Source organism: Schistocerca americana, chromosome 7 (genome assembly GCF_021461395.2).
Source record: "Schistocerca americana isolate TAMUIC-IGC-003095 chromosome 7, iqSchAmer2.1, whole genome shotgun sequence".
NCBI lineage: Eukaryota > Metazoa > Arthropoda > Insecta > Orthoptera > Acrididae > Schistocerca > Schistocerca americana.
The window spans coordinates 16,100,023-16,119,094 of NC_060125.1; the positions used below are offsets into that span (position 1 = coordinate 16,100,023).

The following is a 19,072-nucleotide window of genomic DNA, read 5'->3' on the forward strand; positions in this document are numbered from 1 at the left end:
CTCTGTGTTACAAATGGCTGACACAGTTTAAAAATGGCTGGACAGAAGTTAGAGATGACCCTCATTCGGGACACCCTCCGACGTCTACCACCGACACTCGTGTCGGTAACATCGACAAAATTGTGCGATCCAGTCACAGACTGACTGTCCGAGAGATTTCGGAAGAATGTAACATTTCAATTGGACCGTGTCATGAAATCTTGACACAGCATATTGGAGTGCTATGTGTTGCCAGCAAATTCGTCCCACAGCTCGTGAGTTGAGACCAGAAAGATCTTCGCCATGCAACCTGTGAAGGGCTCTCGCATCGCACAAATGAGAATGAGATGGTCCTTAAGAGTATCATAACGGGTGATGAGATGTGGGTCTACAGTTATGATGCTGAGACTCAGGTTCAATCTTCACAATGGATCAGGAAGGATTCTCCGACACCAAAACTAGCTCATCAGGTCAGATCAAATGTCAAAGCGACGCGGACAGTTTTCTTTGACTTTGAATGATTAGTTCATCTTCATCACGAATTTGTTCCACAGGGACAAACTGTTAACCGATGGTAGGATTGGGACGTGTTACGAAGCCCAATAAAATGTGAGAAGGAAACAGCCTGAAAAGTGGCGAGACAGTTCACGGCTCTCGCTTCGCGATAACGCGTCCACACATCTCTCCCTGTTGCTGCACGACTGTAGCACAAAAAATGAAATGACTGTGCTGCCTGATGCTCCGTACTCTCCACACCTGGCCTCTGTGGACTTTTTTTATTTTCGAAGTTGAAATCCCTTTTGAAAGGACGAAGATCTGCAATGATAGACGATGTAAAAGAAGATTTTAAAACAGCGTTTTGCGTAATCCGTCTAGAGGCGTACCAGGACTGCTTCCACATGTAGAAACGACATTGCGAGCGGTGTTATCAATTGTGGTGGAGAGTATTTCGAAAGAGAGCGTGTAGAAATAGAAGGTAAGCATAGACAAATTTTTTGGACAAAGTTCTAGAATTATTTCAACAGACCTCGTAAGGTGTATGAAACAGGCAAAATACTCTCCGAGTTCAAGGAGGGTGTCACGATTCCAATTCCAGAGAAGGCAGTTGCTGTACTTACGGTTGTGTATTCTACTGGACCAACGGTTTACTAAACCATTGTTGCAAAATACTGACACTGTGAGGACAAGTCAACGAATAAGTCACAAATATCAGTTTACCTTATACTGTGTTTAAATCGCGCATACATACTTTGCCAGCAGATAGTGGCACGTGTACACATTTAGAGGCTGCAGGGAAGTGTACACGAGTAGAATAGTATGTGGTCGTGCATTTCTTGTGGGTGGAAGGGCTGTTCACAGGGGAAGTGTATCGTGAAATGGGTCCCGTGTATGTTGACAACTGTTTATCACAGAAATCTGCGTTCACTCGGATCAGGAGTTTATAAAGGGAAGGCAAAGCGTCAGAGATTGGGAGCGTGCTTGCTGTCCTGCAGTGGTTGCAACTGAAACCGAGAAGCAGTGTGTGGAGCAGATAATTCGTAACGAGTGGTATGTGGTGATCAGTGACGTAGCACGTGCTGTAGGCTGTTCGTGTCAAACAGCTTACACTATAATGGGTGAGCAGCTGAAGTTTCATAAAGTTTGTGCACAGTGGTTGCCTAGCATGGTGACTGAGGAGCACAAAATGAATATAATGGGCTTTTCTCAACAGCACCTCATTCGATGCTCTGGGGAAGGAAGGAGGGAAGGAGAGGATTTAGTGGCACAAATTGTTGCAGGGGTCAAGTTTTGGATTCACCACTTTCAACCAGAGACCAAACGACCATCCACGGAACGGAAGCATTCTACCTCCTCGACAATAAAAACACTGAAGGCCATTCCATCAGCCTGCAAGATTCTGCTCACCACGTTTTGGGACACGTGAGGGCTGTACTGGTGAAATTCCGGCCTCACGGTGAGGCACCGAATGCCGTGTCATACTGCACCAGTGTGTGGGAACTCTTGACACACCATTCACCACAAATGTAGTGATTCCTCTAGATGACAGTGCCTGCCCTCGTACAGAAAGACAAATACGGGACCTGTTACCGATATTTAATTGGGAATGCTTTGAACAGTTGCCCTACGGTCCCAACTTACCCTCGGAAGACTTCTTTGCTGCCAGTTATTGAAGGCTTGTAAAAAGGTGGGATAAGTGTCTGAATGTACAGTGTGAATATGTAGCAAAGTGAAACAAATTTCAGGAAGTTACTTCGATTTTTATTGTCTCTAGCCTGTTTTGCAACTTATTTATTGACACGCCATCATGCTTACAGAGGTACGGGAAAACTAGTAGAAGCTGGCCTGGAGGAAGGTCAGTTTGGGTTCCAGAGAAATGTAGAAACACACAGGGCAATACTGCCCCTGAAGTTAGCTGGCATAAAATACGGGGAGTGAAAGGATATTTATGGCACGTACAGAAAGTAGACTGCAGATGTAAGAGTTTAAGGGCACGAAAGTTGCAGTGCCGTACAGTATCGATACCGTGCCAGGCAGAACGCATCCGCTGCCGTCTTGAAGCCACATCTCTGGTCATACACGTATGTAGCACCACTGCTGAACTGGATAAGAAGACACTGCAATGAGCCAACTAGTAGTCTATGAGTGAAGGTTATAGTGGCATTTCTGTATTTTGATCATTTATAATGATTAGGCTCTGTCTAATGGAATCTCTTGGACATGCTGTACGAATTTACGTAAACAGCAGTGCCACTGTGATTGTGCATACTTCTAATCGTATCTGCTCTCTGTCTAAGCACCCGCTATTCCATGACACCCGCCACGTGCGGATCCGACGAAAAGGAAGCAGTGCTGCAAAGCGAGGAAGATGGGGTTGTAGCCTAAACCAGGTGTCGTTCAGTCTGTTCACTGAGCGAGCAGTAAAGGAAACTGGGAATAAATTTGAAAATGGAATTAAAGTTCAGGAAGAAGAAATTAAAAGCTTGAGGTTTCCTGATGACTCTGTAATTTCTGTTAGTGTCGGGAGAGGGCTCGGAAGAGTAGGTGAACAGAACGGATAATGTCTCGAAAGGAGGATATTAGACGAATGTCGACAAAAGCAAGACAGGGTAGCAGAATATAGTCGAATTAAAACGGGCTGTGGCGAGAGAATTAGATTGGGAAATTGGACACTAAAAGTAGTGGAGGAGTTATGTTATCTGAGTAGCAAAATAACATAATTGCTGAATTAGAGAGGATGTATAAAATGCAGGTTATCAATAACAAGAAAAGCATTTCTGAAAAAGAGGACTCTGTTAACATCAAATTCAAACTTAAGTGTCAGAAAGTCCACCTCTGCAACCAAACGATTAATGTTGCTGCCTTCAGTGTGGAGGTCGCAGGTTCAATTCCTGGTACCTCTTCAGATATCTTTTGAGATAGGGAGATATGGTACGGTATTCACTCAGCCCTTGTGAGGTCAAATTAAGAAGCAACAGCATCATCAGGATTCATCTGGTGGCTACAACGGCTGGAGCAATTGTCAGCATGCCGATCACACGTTCCACCGTCGTAGACCGCTCCTCGTAGTGCCTTTTAGGCAGCAGTTGGCCAGCCAGAACAGGCCTGAGGCCTAATCCGTGAGCGGTGTTTACGTTTATGTTAGGAGACCTTTCCTGAAGGCACTTGTGTGGAGTCTACACTTGTATGTAATTGGAACGTGATTGATAAGCAATTCAGACAACAGTAAAACAGATCCTTTTGAAATATGGTGCTACAGAAGAAAGCTGAAGGTTAGATGAGTAACTGACAAAGAGGTACTCTGTGAAATAGAGGTAACATAGATTTAGGATTGTCTGACGACAATGCTCTCACCATTGAAATCCCTTTAAGGTCAAACGACGGTAAAGGTATAAATAATATTTACAAAAGAAACTTCTCTGTGGACAGCTGTCGTCTGTTCATAAGTATCTTAGAAAAGAAAAACTGGTTAGATGTTATGAAACAAACAAGTACAGATGAGGCATATAGTGTATTTTCATCGAATTATCTGATGAACTTTGATATGTGTTTCCCAAAGAAACTGACCAGAATCAAGTCTAATGGACACATAAAGTCAGGTTCTCGGATGACTCTTGGCATTAATAAATCGTGTGAAAAAATGAAAAAACTCAATTCAGAGTTGAGGGACTGTGCAGATACTGATTTTATAGAATATGTCAAAACGTATAGGAAAATATACTGCAGAGTAATTGCAAATGCAAAGTTAATAAGTAATGACATGGAAATAAAACAGTCCAGAAATAAAACTAAAATAGCATGGGAAATTGTGAGAAAAGAAACTGGGGTACCTATCAAAGATAAGGAAATTATTCTAAAAGATGAGGAGAATAAAATGTTAGATAAATATGCCATGCCCAGTTATATAAATAATTACTTTTTAAATACACCCCAGACATTAAGCAGGAATTTTGGGGAGCAGATGAGGAGAGCAGCACCCAAGGCACCCAGCAGTATGATGGCAGTCCCAACATATGAAAAGGAAGTTTTAAAAATGATTAAAAGTCTCAAGTCCAAGATGTCAGCTGGAGTAGTTGAGGTGTCAATAATAATAGCAAAGAAAACAGCTAATCAAATAGTGAAACCATTGGTGCACGTAGCAAACGTGTCAATGGCTGAGGGAGTGTTTCCACAGAAACTGAAAATTTCTAAAGTCGTCCCCCTGTTGAAAAAGAGAATTAAGCTTAAAATAGAAAACTACAGACCTGTCTCACTTCTCCCAACTTTCTCAATGTGTGACTCTATATTTCATTTGTATCTGTAAAACCTTAATCTTAATATCCACAATCTGGTAAACAGTAATCAGCACAGTTTTCAAGCTGGGAGAAGTACCAAAACAGCTGTACTGGAATACACAAAAGAAATAATCAGTAAATTGAGAGAGGGAAAAAGTGTAGTTGGATTAAATCTAGATCTGTCAAAAACCTTTGACACTGTTGACCACAGCATACTTTTGGAAAAACGTGAAGCTATAGGTATTAGAGGACCGGTAAAAAAGTGGTTTGAGTCGTATCTGGAAAAGAGGAGGCAGGTAGTTGAAATTACAGCACCAAATATTAACCAAAAAATTAAACTAAGGTCAGGTCCAAGGGAGGTCACTGTAGGAGTACCCCAAGGAAGTGTATTAGGCCCTTTGCTATTCCTCATTTACATTAGTGATATCCGGGTGTCAGAGAGAAAAGCTAGAATCGTGTTATTTGCTGATGATACGTTTAATAGTTAGTGATATGAAGCAGTCATTGCACAGTGCTGTGGACCATGTCTTACAAGATATACAAAAATGGTTTAGTGCAAACAAGCTAACAGTGAATGAAAAAAAAAACTAATTATGTGCAATATGGAAAAATAAGTGAACATGATGACCTAAATGCCACCATGGAGGACAAACAACTTGAGTACAGTGTGCAAAATTCCTCGGTATGCACAGTGATGAGAAGATAAACTGGAAGGACCATTTGGTGAGCTTAGCACTAAAACTAAATTCAGCATGTTTTGTACGTAGAATAATTTCAAGAGTTTGTAGTAATGACTGTACCAGATTAGTATATTTTGGCTATTTTCAGTCCATTGTGTCCTATGGGATAGTATTCTGGGAAAAAATAAATTGTCGTCTAAATGAGACTTTCAAATTGCAAAAATGCGCTATTCGGATAATGAGCCAGAGCCCACCTCAAACACATTGTAGGCCCCTTTTTAAAGCATTGAAAATTTTAACAATTCCATAATTATACATTCTGAAATTTCTGTTGATGATCAAAAGAAATCAGGACAAAATTAAAACCAATACAGACTATCATAATTACGATACACAGCAATGTAAAGATCTCCCCTTACAAGCTGTAACAAGGACCCGAAGTCAGAAACATGTTTGTAATCAAGGCATCAAACTTTTTTAATGCACTACCAAAACATATCAAAGAGCTGGAAAATGAAGATAAATTTAAAACTGTTATAAAGAGTCACATGCTTGACAAATGTTGATACAGTGTAAGTGAATTTCTAGGCTCAACTGTATTAGAATATAAAGAACCACATGCTTGACAAATGTCACTACAGGATAAGTGAATAGCTCTGCTCAACTGTATAAGAATATATGATATCATAAATGTGACAAATGAAATCACAACATCAAGGAATAGGTCTGTTAAGCACATAAGAAATTATGTTATAAAAACACTTATTAGTTGTATATTGTATTAAACATAAGATAGATTCATATGAATTCAGCATAGAAAAACATTTTGTTAAGATATTATATAGTTGTTGAAATGTATCCTGACAAATCCTATATCACAAGTGTGATCATTGGGATGATAATAAATAAATAAATAAATTGGGGGGAAAATAACTCCCTGGCACAATATGGCTAAAGGAAGGAGTAGCTCGATACAGCACAATCTGCGGCATTGAGGAGTAATTAATTTGGTGGTGAAGGGAAGTATATTTGATTATAATGCTTTACTTGGACTGAAGTTCAAAATACTTTTCAGTTACTGGTGCCTGCTATATGAAGCGGACTTTGAAGGAATATGAGGAAACTCTGTACACCATAATAAATCTCCATTTCATCGCAATAATATAATAGTTTTGTTGTAATACTTCCTTCTTTTGTTTACCCACCTCAGTGTAGAAAACTATTAGTAGATCAGTTTTCTTGGATTTAGTAAAATAATTTGTTCTTATTTTTAAGTCAAAGACAACTACCACTCATTGCTGTAATAAAAGGCTTATTACATTCTCTGAGTTTCTAATTGCAATCTTCCATTTGGGCTAAATGGGTCTTTAATGCTTCTTTTCCATATAACTTCCCAAACTCTGTGCAAAATAAATAAAAATACCCAGTTGCAAATTTTTTTAAATTGTGAATAATTCCTCTCACTACAGATAATGTGATATTGTGAATTGTGATAATTGTGATAATTCCTCTCACTACTCACTATGAATCTACATTATACATTCACAAATCATTTCCTATGATGAACAGGTGGAAAATAATTCTACTGGCAATAGGCAATAACTGAACATTTTCTTAATATAAATTACACGGTACAGTTACAGAGCCGTCACCTTTTTTTTATTGACTATACAGCTGCCGTGTTCTCACCTTTGCTGACTGTCAGCTAAAAAATCGTGGTGCCTGGTGTTGCATCAGATGAGAAAGATGATACCACACTGTCAGTATTGTAAACTCCACACGAAATGGAGAATGAGAAAACATTTGAGTAAATGTATCGAAAAGAAACTAAACTAAACTACGCCCGAACAGGCCGTGAAGGCACAACGGTACCGACCGGCTGCCGTGCCGTCCTCAGCCCACAGGTGTCACCGGATACAGAGGGGGACGTGGTCAGCACACTGCTCTCCCGGCCGTACGTACGTTTAAGAGACCGGAGCTGCCACTTCTCGATTGAGTAGCTCCTCAGTTTGCCTCGCGAGGGCCGAGGGCACCCCGTTTGCCGACAGCGGTCGGCAGTTCGGATGGTGACCTGTCCGAGTGCTAGCCCGGCCCGACAGTGCTTAACTTCGGTAATCTGGTGGGAACAGATGTTACCACTATGGCAAGGCCACTGCCAAATGTATTGAGATGAAGCTAACGTAAATGCTGTGAAGTATAAAATTATGAATGTTTGCCTGATGTCATTTGGGCAGGGAATGTTAGTAAGACTACATATTTTAGAGGCAGACCAGAACTTAATTACAGGAAAGAAGGAAAGACATTCAAACAAGTGTAGGCTGAGTGGTTATTCAGAGATGAAGAGGCAGACAGCTGCATCAAACTAGGCAACTCATACAAATCTCTGGATGTAAGAATTTGTAGGGAAATTGAACTGAACTGTTTTGTAGCCTCTGCCATAGGTAAACAGGTGGCAGACTTTGGTTCATTGGTAGAACACTAAGAAAATAGAATGAGTGCACAAAAGAGATTGCTTGCAAAACACTTCTGCAATCCATTCTAGAATAATGCTCAGGTGTGTGAGACCCATACCAGACAAGACTGATAGGGAATATTCAGAGGATAGAAAGAAAGGCAGCCCAAATGATCACAGGCTTGTCTGACCCGTGAGAGAGTGTCACAGATATACTGCGGATACTGAATTGACAGACTCATCTACATCTACATCTGCATCTATACTCTGCAAACCACGGTGAGCTACACAGCGGAGAGTATGTCCTGTTTTACCAGTTACTGGGGTTTCTTCCTGTGACATTCGTGTATGGAGCATGGGAAGAATGATTGTTTAAATGCCTCTGTGTGTGCAGTAATTATTCTAATCGTACCATCGCGCCACCTCTGTGAGCAATACGTAGGGAGTTGTAGTACATTCCTAGAGTAATTATCTAAAGCCAGCTCTTGAGGGATCATTAACAGAGTTTGTTGGGATAGTTTACATTTATCTCCAAGAGTCTTCTGGTTCAGTTCCTTCAGTATCTTTGTGACAGTCTCCCACAGATTAAAAAAACCTGTGACCATTAGTGTTCCCCTTCTCTGTATACATTAATATCCCCTGTCAGTCCTATCTGGTACGGCTCCTACCCACTGGAGCAATATTTTAGGATAGGTCACACGAGTGATTTGTAAACAATCTCTGTTGTAAACTGATAGCACTTCCCTAGATTCTACCAATAAACTGAAGTCTACTACGTGCTTTATCCATGACTGAACCTATGTGATTATTCCATTTCATGTACCTACAAAGCATATACAAGCACCTGGTTGTAGAGATGGCTGATTCCAGCAGTGACTCATTGGTATTTTAGTCATAGGTTACTACATTTTTTTCATTTTGTGAAGTGCAAAATTTTACATTTCTGAACATTTAGAGCCAGTTGCCATACTCTGCATCATGTTGAAATCTTATCAAGATCTGACTGAATATTTATGCGGTTTCTCTCAATTAGTACTTCATTATAGATAGCTGAATCATCTGCAAAAAGACTGGTTTTACTATTCATATTGCCTACAAGTCATTAATATACAACATGAACAGCAATGGTCCCTGGTGCACAGCCAAAGTTACTTCTACATCTGATGATGGCTCTCCATCCGAGATAACAGGCTGCACTCTCCCTACCAAAAAGTCTTCAACCCAGTCACAAATTTCATTTGATACCCATATGATCAAACTTTTGACATTGCAGTACTAAGACAAATGCTTTTTGGAAATCGAGAAACACTGCGTCTACCTGGTTGCCTTGATCCAAAGCTTTCAGTATGACATGTGAGAAAAGTGCAAATTGGGATTTTCACATGATCAATTTTTTTAAAAACCGTGCATCACTTCTACAACGCTTCTTGTAGATGAGTGTGACCTGTGCCATTTTTTCAAAAATTCGGCACGGCTTTTTGTTCGAGGATCTACGATAGATTGTAGTGAGGAGAGGGGTTAACTTGGCTGCAAATTCAGCAGAGAATCTGACAGGAACTCCATTGGGCCCTGGAGCTTTGTTTAGTTTTAACAATTTCAGCTGTTTCTCAGTACCATTGACACTAACACTTATTTAATTCATCTTTCCAGTGGTTTGAGGATTAAATTGGAGCAATTCTCCTGGGTTTTCCTTTGTAAAGGAACATTTGAAAATTGAGTTAAGCATTTCACCCTTTCATCTACATCTACATCATACTCTGCAAGCCACCTAATGATGTGTGGTGGAGGGTACTTTCACTACCACTTTTTGACCCTGCAACCCTGTTCCACTCCTGAATAGTGTGTGGGAAGATTGATTGTCAGTAAGTCTCTGTATTGGCTCTAATTTCTTGAATTTTCTCCTCGTGGTTAATACACGGGATGTATGTCGGGGCGAAGTAATATGTTGTCGGACTCCTCCTGAAAAGTGCTGTCCTGAAATTTCAATAGGAAATCTCTCCGTGATGCACAATGCCTCTGTTGTAACATCTACCAGTGGAGTTTGTATAACATCTCTGTAATGCTCTCTCGCCAGCTAAAAGATCCCGTGATGAAATGTGCTGCTCTTTGTTGGATCTTCTTTATCTTCTCTACCAGTTCTACCTGATAGGGATCCCAGATAGATGAACAATACTCAAGAATCAGATGAACAAGTGCCTTATAAGCCACTTCTTTTGTGAATGAGTTATATTTCCTTAAGATTCTTCCGATGAATCTGAGTCTTGTGTCTGCTTTTCCCAGTATCTGTTTTATATGGTCATTCCACTTAAGGTCACTCTGGATAGTTACACTTGGATATTTTATGGCAGACACTGTCTCAATATGTTTGTCATCAATAGTGTAGCTGTACAGTAGTGGATTTCTTTTTCTATGTATGCGCAATATGTTACATTTATTTATGTTCAGGGTCAACTGCCAGAGTCTGTTCCATTCATCAATTCTCTACAGGTTGTTCTGCAAATTCTTATTATCTTCTGATGTTGCTACTTTGGTATAGACAACTGTGTCATCTGCGAATAGCCTTAAAGAGCATCCGATGCTTTCTTCTAAATCATTTATGTATATTGTTAACAGCAACGGTCCTATCACACTTCCCTGTGGTACCCCGAATATTACCTTTACACCTGTCGATTTAGTTCCATTAAGAGCAACATGTTGAGTTCTGTCTGCAAGAATGTCTTGAATCCAATTGCAGGTCTGCTGTGATACTCCGTAACCACATATTTTTTTCATTAAATGGCAATGAGGGACGGTGTCAAATGCCTTACTGAAATCAAGGAACACGGCGTCAACCTGAGCACCATTGTCCACTGTGCTGTGGATCTCATGGAGGAATAGAGTGGGCTGAGTTTCACAGGATTCCTATTTGTGGAATCCATGTTGATTTTTATAAAGGAGATGTTCATTTTCCAAAAATGTCATAATTCTTGAGCATAAAACATGTTCCATAATTCTACAACAGATTGACATCAATGATATACGTCTGTAACTGTCTGGATCTGTCTTACGGCCTTTCTTAAAAACGGGAATGACCTGCCTTTTTTCCAGTTGTTAGGTATTTTTCATTGCTCAAGCGATCTGCAATAAATTACTGCTAGAAGGGGAGCAAGTTCTTTTGCATAATCTTTATAGAATCTTATAGGTATCTCATCTGGGTCTCAAACCTTTCCACTATTAAGCTATTGTAGCTGCTTTTCAGTTCCGTGATCAGTTATCTCAATATCTGCCACTTCGATGTTCGTACGATGGTTGAAAGTCCACGGTGAAGCAACTTCAGAAGACCGAATTCAGTATTTTGGCCTTCTCTTTGTTATCTTCCATTTTGGTGCCAGTGTGGTCACCAAGAGAATGAATAAATGATTTTGACCCACTTACTGATTTTACATACAACCAAAATCTCGTAGTCTTCGTTGATCCATTATGGACGCTGGCATGAACTTCCTGATGCGATAATTTACCAACAGCCGTATGTATTGTAGAAGTTTATTTTATTTTATGAAATTCTATGTGCTATCAGTTTCGGCATTACATTGATGCCATCTTCAGGCCCCACACGTCATAGTCGTAAAATTGCTATACACGGAGGGAGCCATATAACTGGATCCGTGATTCAAATCATTGTGCAACAGCTCTTGGTGGCCAGGCGACACAGCCTCTCTTAGGGTTTTTTCTCAGATTTGTTGACAATGTCTTACTTTCAAAATCATTGAACGCTTCTCTCATTGCTCTCCTTACACTCATTTTTGCTTTGTTCAGCTTTTGTTTGTCACCTAGGTTTTTACTTCTCTTGAATCTGAGTTGAAGTGCTCTTTGTTTATGTAGTGCTTTTCTAACATGACTATTACACTATGGTGGATCTTTTCCATCTCTTAAAACATTACTCATAACATACTTGTGTAGGGCATATTGAACGATGCCTTTGAATTTTTTCCATTTGTTCTCCACATCTTTGTCCTCATCACCGAATATTTGATACTAACTGCTGAGATATTCTGAAATTTATATCCTGTCACCCTTGCTGAGCAAATATGTCTTCCTACCTTTCTTAACATTCCTTGTAGGACCCGTCATCATAGATTCTGTCACAGCCTTGTGATTACTGATACCTTTCTCTGCGTTAACTGATTTTATAAGTTCAGGTATGTTTGTTGCCAGGAGGTCTAAAACGTTATCCTCTCGAGTTGGTTCTCTAACTATCTACTCAAAGTAATTTTAGGGCAAGACATCCAGGACAATGGCTCATGATTCTCTGTCTCTGGCACCACTTTTGATGGCATAACACTTCCAATCTATACCTGGCAAGTTGAAGTCACCCCCTATTACAGCGGCACAATCAGAAAAATTACTAATGATATTGTGCAAGTTCTGTCCGAAGCATTCTACAACTACAGATCCTGACCCAGGTGGTCTATGAAAGCATTGGATAACCATTGTTGACCGTTATTTGATACTCAATTTCACCCAGATTAATTCACATTCGGAGTCCGTGGTAACCTCACTAGATATTATCGAATTTTTTACTGCAATATGCACGCTGCCACCATTGGCGACTAACCTATCCCTAGGATAAACATTCCAGTCTGAACTTAGGATTTCATTGTCACTGATGTCTGGTTTCAACCAGCTTTCTGTTCCCAATACTAACTGTGCAATGCCACCTTCAGTAAGCGATTATAATTCTTGGACCTTTCCTGGGATGCTCCTGCAGTTTACTAAAATCATATTAATCTTTCTATCTCTGATCTGCGAGGACCAAGAATCTCCGTGGTTGCTGTGGTTGATTTGACATGCAAATCATCTTTGCTCCCAAGGGAGGAGTTCTCTAACCTGAAACAGCTCCGTGTGCACACCACACGTACTCCACTACTGTAGTAGCCGCATCCTGCATTTATAGTTCAATTCTTTTATCTTGGCGGCTTGCGCATGCCCGCCCAGATGCGGGAGATTGCTGCGTTGCCAGTTGCAAATGACGTACACGCCAAGAGAAGCAGCGCCAACTTACGTTTAGGCGGGAGCGCGCAGTTTATGAAGTAAAGCCACCACGGCCGCACTAACCCTTTCGCTGCTAAGAGACGTGCTCCCCGCATTCCGTTTAACAAAAGTCCTGGAGTACTCTAAAATATCAAGCAAAATACCGACAAACACTGTTGGTATTACCGCTTTTCTTTATTGCAAAAAAGCGGTTCGTGAGAATGATAGAAACACCTTTCCTTGCTATCACCTGAATTAGGAGGCTTATTGCTTGTTTGGCTTAATTAATTAATATAATATGAAGCAGTTGGTATAAAGAATGCTTTTTCCAAACTTTCTATAAAAAAAAGTCTGCTATCAAGACTTTGCTTTTGTTCGATTACTTTATTTATGACTGAACGTTTCTAAAACTTAAGACACTCGTCCGTGCTCTGCACTGCAGTCGAGTTCTGGCAACGTCGTTCTCTGTTCATCGGCTGACTGTGTTTTGTGACGTCAGATGCGCAGAAAGAACCTAAACTTGCCCGCCGTCGTAAATGATGCGCACTTTAGTGCACGCCTGACCTATTAATGGGAACCTTAAAATTCTGCACCCGATAGTGGAGGTCGTGAAATTTGCATCCGATACTGCCACAGAGTCGTCTGAGCCTCTGGTTTAGATCTTCCACTCTGCTCCAAACCGGAGGACCACGATCGACCCTGGGTACGATGCTACAAATAGACAGTTCAGCCTGCAACCTGCGTGCAAATTCTGAGGCAGTGGCTACCTTCGCCTTACACGCTTAATTACGGTTATATCTGTTATTGGTTGCTGATTTTTAAGTACTTTGTCACACACAATGATGATGGTTAACATTCACAACAATCCTCACTGCAATCGATGGTCGTTACTGGCAGACGCGGTTCATGCGAAACACAAAATTCGGCACTTGTCACTTTCGGTTTTATATCACTCACAAATCGGTATTGATGAGGGTCAACCCCACAACGATAATGGGGACGCGCTCATTTGTTACACTTCCGTGAATTTACAATTTACTCCTCATTCGGCACATCCGCCATTGACACCATACTCGGCTCGACCACCCTTCTTGCCCATCTTCTCAGTACTGCCGCTCACTCGACACTCCTCTCACTGCCTCCTGCAGTGCTCGACAATCGACTCCTGTCTACTATTGACCTGGGCGTCGGATACTAGTATCTGTGTTCGTGGGATCACAGATCCCTTACAACATTAATCTCATTTCCTTCTTTCAAGACATTGTCCATTCTGTTCAGCTGCTCTTCCAGGTCCTTTGCTGTCTTTGAGAGAATTACAAAGTCATCGGCAAACCTCAAAGGTTTTATTTCTTCTCCATAAATTTTAATTCTTTCTCCAAATTTTCTTTTGTTTCCTTTACTGCTTGCTCAATATACAGATTGAATAATATCAGGGATAGGCTACAACCCTGTCTCACTCCCTTCTCAACTGCTGCTTCCCTTTCATGCCCTTTGACTCTTATAATTGCAATCTGGTTTCTGTACAAGTTGTAAATAGTTTTTCGCTCCCTGTAAATAACACCTGCTACCTTCAGTATTTGAACAAGATTATTCCAGTCAACATTGTCAAAAGCTTTTTCTGAGTTTTCAAATGCTAGAAACATAGGTTTGCCTTTCCTTAACCCATCTTCCAAGTTGTAGGGCCAGCATTGCCTCACATTTTTCAACATTTCTACAGAATCCAAATTGATCTTCGGTGACTCAGCTTCTACCAGTTCTTCCATTCGTCTGCAAAAAATTCGTGTTAGTATTTTGCAACCGTGACGTATTAAACCAATAGTTTGGTAATTTTCACATCTATCAACACCTGCTTTCTTTGGGATTGAAATTATTGTATTCTTCTTGAAGTCTAAGGGTATTTCACCTGCCTCGTACATCTTTCTCACCAGATGGAAGAGTTTTGCCATGACAGGCTCTCACATGGCTGAGTGTTGTGGAGTGTTGTCTACTTCCCAGGCCTTGTTTTGACTTAGGTCTTTCAATGCTCTGTCAAATTCTTCAGCCGTATCATATCTCCCATTTCATTTTCATCTACGTCATCTTGCATTTCCATAATATTACCCTCAAGTACATTACCCTTGTATAGACCCTCAATATACTCCTTCCACCTTTCTGCATTTCCTTCTTTGCTTAGGGCTGGTTTTCCATCTGCGCTCATCTTTACAGTTGACCTCTAGCCATCCCTGCATAAGCATTTTGCCCTCCCTGTCGATCTCATTTTTGAGATGTTCGTATTTCTTTTTGCCTGCTTCATTTATGGCATTTTTATATTTTCTTCTTTCATCAGTTAAATTCAATAACTGCTGAGTTACCCAAGGATTTCTGCTAGCCCTCATATTTTTACCTACTTGATCCTCTGCTGCCTCCACTATTTCATCTCTCAAAGCTGCCCATTCTTCTTGTATTGTACAGTTAACCATTAGGATTTCAATACTCTCACCTGTGGGAGACATTTCTTTCGATCTTACACTGATACTTCTGGGTTTCCTACATCTATTGTTATTTGGATTGGATGGAGAGTCGCCTAACCTGAGAAACCCTTGTGTGAATCCCACACACAGTGAGTTACCTCTGATGTGTAGTGCATGCCTGACCTACTTAGGGAGTCCCTACAGTTCTCAACCCTATGGTGCAAGTCCAGGAAGTTGTAGCCTAGTTTGTCACACAACTTTTGAATTCTCTGGTTCAGTCCTTCCACTCTACTCATAACCAAAGGGCCACCATCACTTCCGGGGACAATGCTGCAAATTGTGAGCTTCATTGAAACTCCACGCACAATGCTGGTCCTCTCAACCTTCTCTGCCAGTTGTCGGAATGACACAAGAATGATTTCAGAGCCCAGACGACAGACATCATTTGTTCCAATGTGTGCCACAGTCTGTAGTTGGCTGCAACTTATTCTTTCAATGACTCCTGGAACAGCCCGTTCAACATGTTGAATGAGGCCCCCCCCCCCCCCCCCCCCAGGCACTGAGTGCACCTGATGTTCTTTCCCGTCCCTTGCTGCCATTTCCCTGAGGGGTACCACCATTCACCGTACATTCAAAGTGCTGACGATTAATTGACCCCTACCCTTTTGCGTTTGCTTCCTCCCGACACTGGACAAAACAGGTTTCCCCACAACAGGTGTAGTGGGTCCCACTGGCTCAGTTTCAGTGAAAGACGGCACTTCGAACTTGTCGGTTAGGGGGATCGGTACGACAGCCTGAGTCCTCCTTGGTCACCGTCCGCCCTGTACAAGCCACGCAAAGTCAGTTGGACAGGTAATGACAGATCCTGTACTTTCTGCAGAGGAGGCAGGATCCACAGGAGAAGAGGTACCTCTGGTAGAGGTACCTCTGGTAGAGGTATCACAGGTACACGACTCTCGGGAGTTCTTCCGACACACCAATTCGCAGCAGCTGTCAATCGTTTGTCAGTAGTCGTGGTAATTTCCGACTGCTTCTGAACGTCGACCAACTCGTATAGTTTACATATATCTTGAGAAAGCCTGTTAAAAGCTTCAAGAACATGCTTGTAATGATAATTCTATAAATATACTACATCCCCTTATATATATTGCTCACATAAGGATTGTGAGAACAAGAGTAGGTTATTTACAGCATGCAGAGGGGCATTCAAACAATCATTCTTCCTGTGCTCCGTACATGAATGGAATGGAAAGAAACCCTAATAGATGACACAGTGGGTCATCCCCTCTTCCACTCACTTTGTAATGAAGCAGGGTTGCCCACTGATATCCTGTTTTGGTTTTACACTGCTTTAGTAACTTAGTTAAGCAATGAACTTGTATTTTTTTTCATTTTCACTACTCAGATTCCGACTACAGATTCTGTGACGTTCAGCCTCATCGTACAGAATTCAGAAATAGTTTAAATAAAATTCCCCTTGTAAAATCTATTATTTCAGTACATTCTAATGTCCATTCTGAAAGTAATGAGCTAATTAGTTTTATTGGAAATGCATCATATTAACAGTTATGAACAATGACATATATTGTGCAATACATATTAAATAAAATTTGAGTGAGCTAATAGATCGAATTCAGCTAGAAGACTGCATCCAAAAGAAAGCCTAAATTTTACTGATTCCAGCAAAGTGTTTAAATTAACCTAAAGTCTATTAATTAAATAGATATTAAGACTTGTAATCTGCAGCCTGTATGACTTTAAGTGCCAATTGGGACCAAACTACTGTATAATTCCGAGATCTGTTTTGATACTTTTGCTACCTATATTTTCTTCGTAAAATGACTCCAGTCTCAACTTTGTAAGTGCATTAATTAAGAATTAAGTAAATTTGAATATGTAAAAATTATTGTTCAAGACGTGCCATGGTTATAAGTCGGGAATTCCCACGGCGGATGCATAAGTTAGTTCCCTGTATTTAAATTGATACAGCTCACTCATGTTATTTAAGTAATAAAACCCTATAGTTAACTTCAAAACCAATTAGAAAGGATCATTTTAACCCTGGGAAATTATAAAGTATGATATATTAACTTGACGATTAAGTGTAAGAGGCCTGGTCACATGAATATTGTGTTTGCGAGTGATAACAAATAAATCGCACTGTGGTTGACATAAATGTTCAACAGTGAATACGATCTTGACTTTTGATTTTGGAAAACTTAACCTAGGATCCTGGCTTCTTAATTTCAGTGTGATTTAGGTGAGACAGACGCAGCTACCGGGAAGACAATATTGAATAAGCAAAGCAAGGTAGGTCGAGAACACTGCGCACTATCTACTGGGTGAGGAAATGTTTCAAAACCGGTTCATCCAGTTGTGACATGAACTTTAAGTGGCACTAATACACGATACATGTCCCGGCGCGCTCCAACTTCACTGCGGTTTGCTGAGTGTGGATGTAGATGGTGTTCTTACACTCATTTTCACATTAACGAGAATGCAGCTGTATAAATCCGTAGAGAATATTAATAGCAATACTAGTATTGAGAAGGTTGGTTTCAGTGTATGAAATATGACAATAGTAAAGGAATAGTTACACCCCATAATGAGATGTAATCTATGGAAAATACTGATGTACTAACAAATACACTGCAATTTGTTCTCCCTGCAGCTCCTGAAGTACATATTTGAGAAGTGTCCGAAGATAGAGAAGCTGATAATCGCCAACAACTTACTGGCCGACCGACAGTACGCGGAGTTGGTGTCACGCCTGGAACACTTGCAGAGCCTGGAAGTGTTCGAGAATCGGAGAGGTGCGGGGCCCGTGCTGCTGCGCTTCCTGGCAGACACCTGCTCGAAGTTGCGGGAGATAAACCTCAGCTGTGACTACCACCCACTGGAGGACGTCGAGTACTTCGTGAAGGCCAAGAGGGACACACTCACTTCTGCCACCGTGCGCTGGACCATGGCGGGGAAGAGGTGAGCCTGTCGGCATCTTTCTCCACGTTCTGGTACGTCACCTAAATTCACACAGACGTAAAATACTCCACGAGCCAGTGTACGGTGCGTGGCGGAGGATACCTTTTACCACCTCTAGTCACTATCTTTCCTGCTACACTTGTAAATGGAGCAAGCTGAAAAGTGGCTATCTGTTCTCCTCTGTACCAGTGCCGATTTCTCTTACCTTACCTTTGTGGTCATTACGTGATACGTATGTCGCTTGCTGTAGAATCATTCTGCAGTCTGTCACAAATGCCAGTTATCTAAATATTCTCAATAGTGCTTCACAAAAATGATATTTTCTTCCCTACAGGCATTCGGATTTCAGTTCTCAGAGTATTTCTGCAATACGCGTTGATCAAACCTGTAACAGATTTCAAATCTGAAATAATTGCATGTATTCCTTTAATCCAATCTGGTACGGATTCCAAACACTTGAGCAGCATTCAAAACACAAGTATTCTATTTGCAGACTTCTTTATAGCTAAGCTACATTTCCATAAAATTCTCCCAAAAAACTAAAGTCAACCACTTGCCTTCTCTTTACACACTCATTCCATTTCCTATCACTTTGCTACATTATGCCTAGATGTTCTGTCAGGTCACACACCACTAATACTGTATTCAGACATTACAGAATTGTTTTTCGTAGTCATTTTTATTAACTTACATTTCCCCACATTTAGAGCAAGCTGCCATCCATCTCATAAAATAGAAACTCTGTCTAAG

The 19,072-nt window shown here is 40.9% G+C and overlaps 1 protein-coding gene across 1 annotated transcript in view; it reads left to right on the plus strand.

Annotated features, from left to right (window-relative positions):
* LOC124622226 overlaps positions 1-19,072 on the plus strand; it is a 71,153-nt gene that overhangs the window by 8,152 nt on the left and 43,929 nt on the right. Inside the window, exon 2 of the mRNA XM_047147879.1 lies at positions 18,015-18,322. Within this exon, the coding sequence (XP_047003835.1) occupies positions 18,015-18,322 (308 nt within the window). The remainder of the gene's footprint in view (positions 1-18,014; positions 18,323-19,072) is intronic.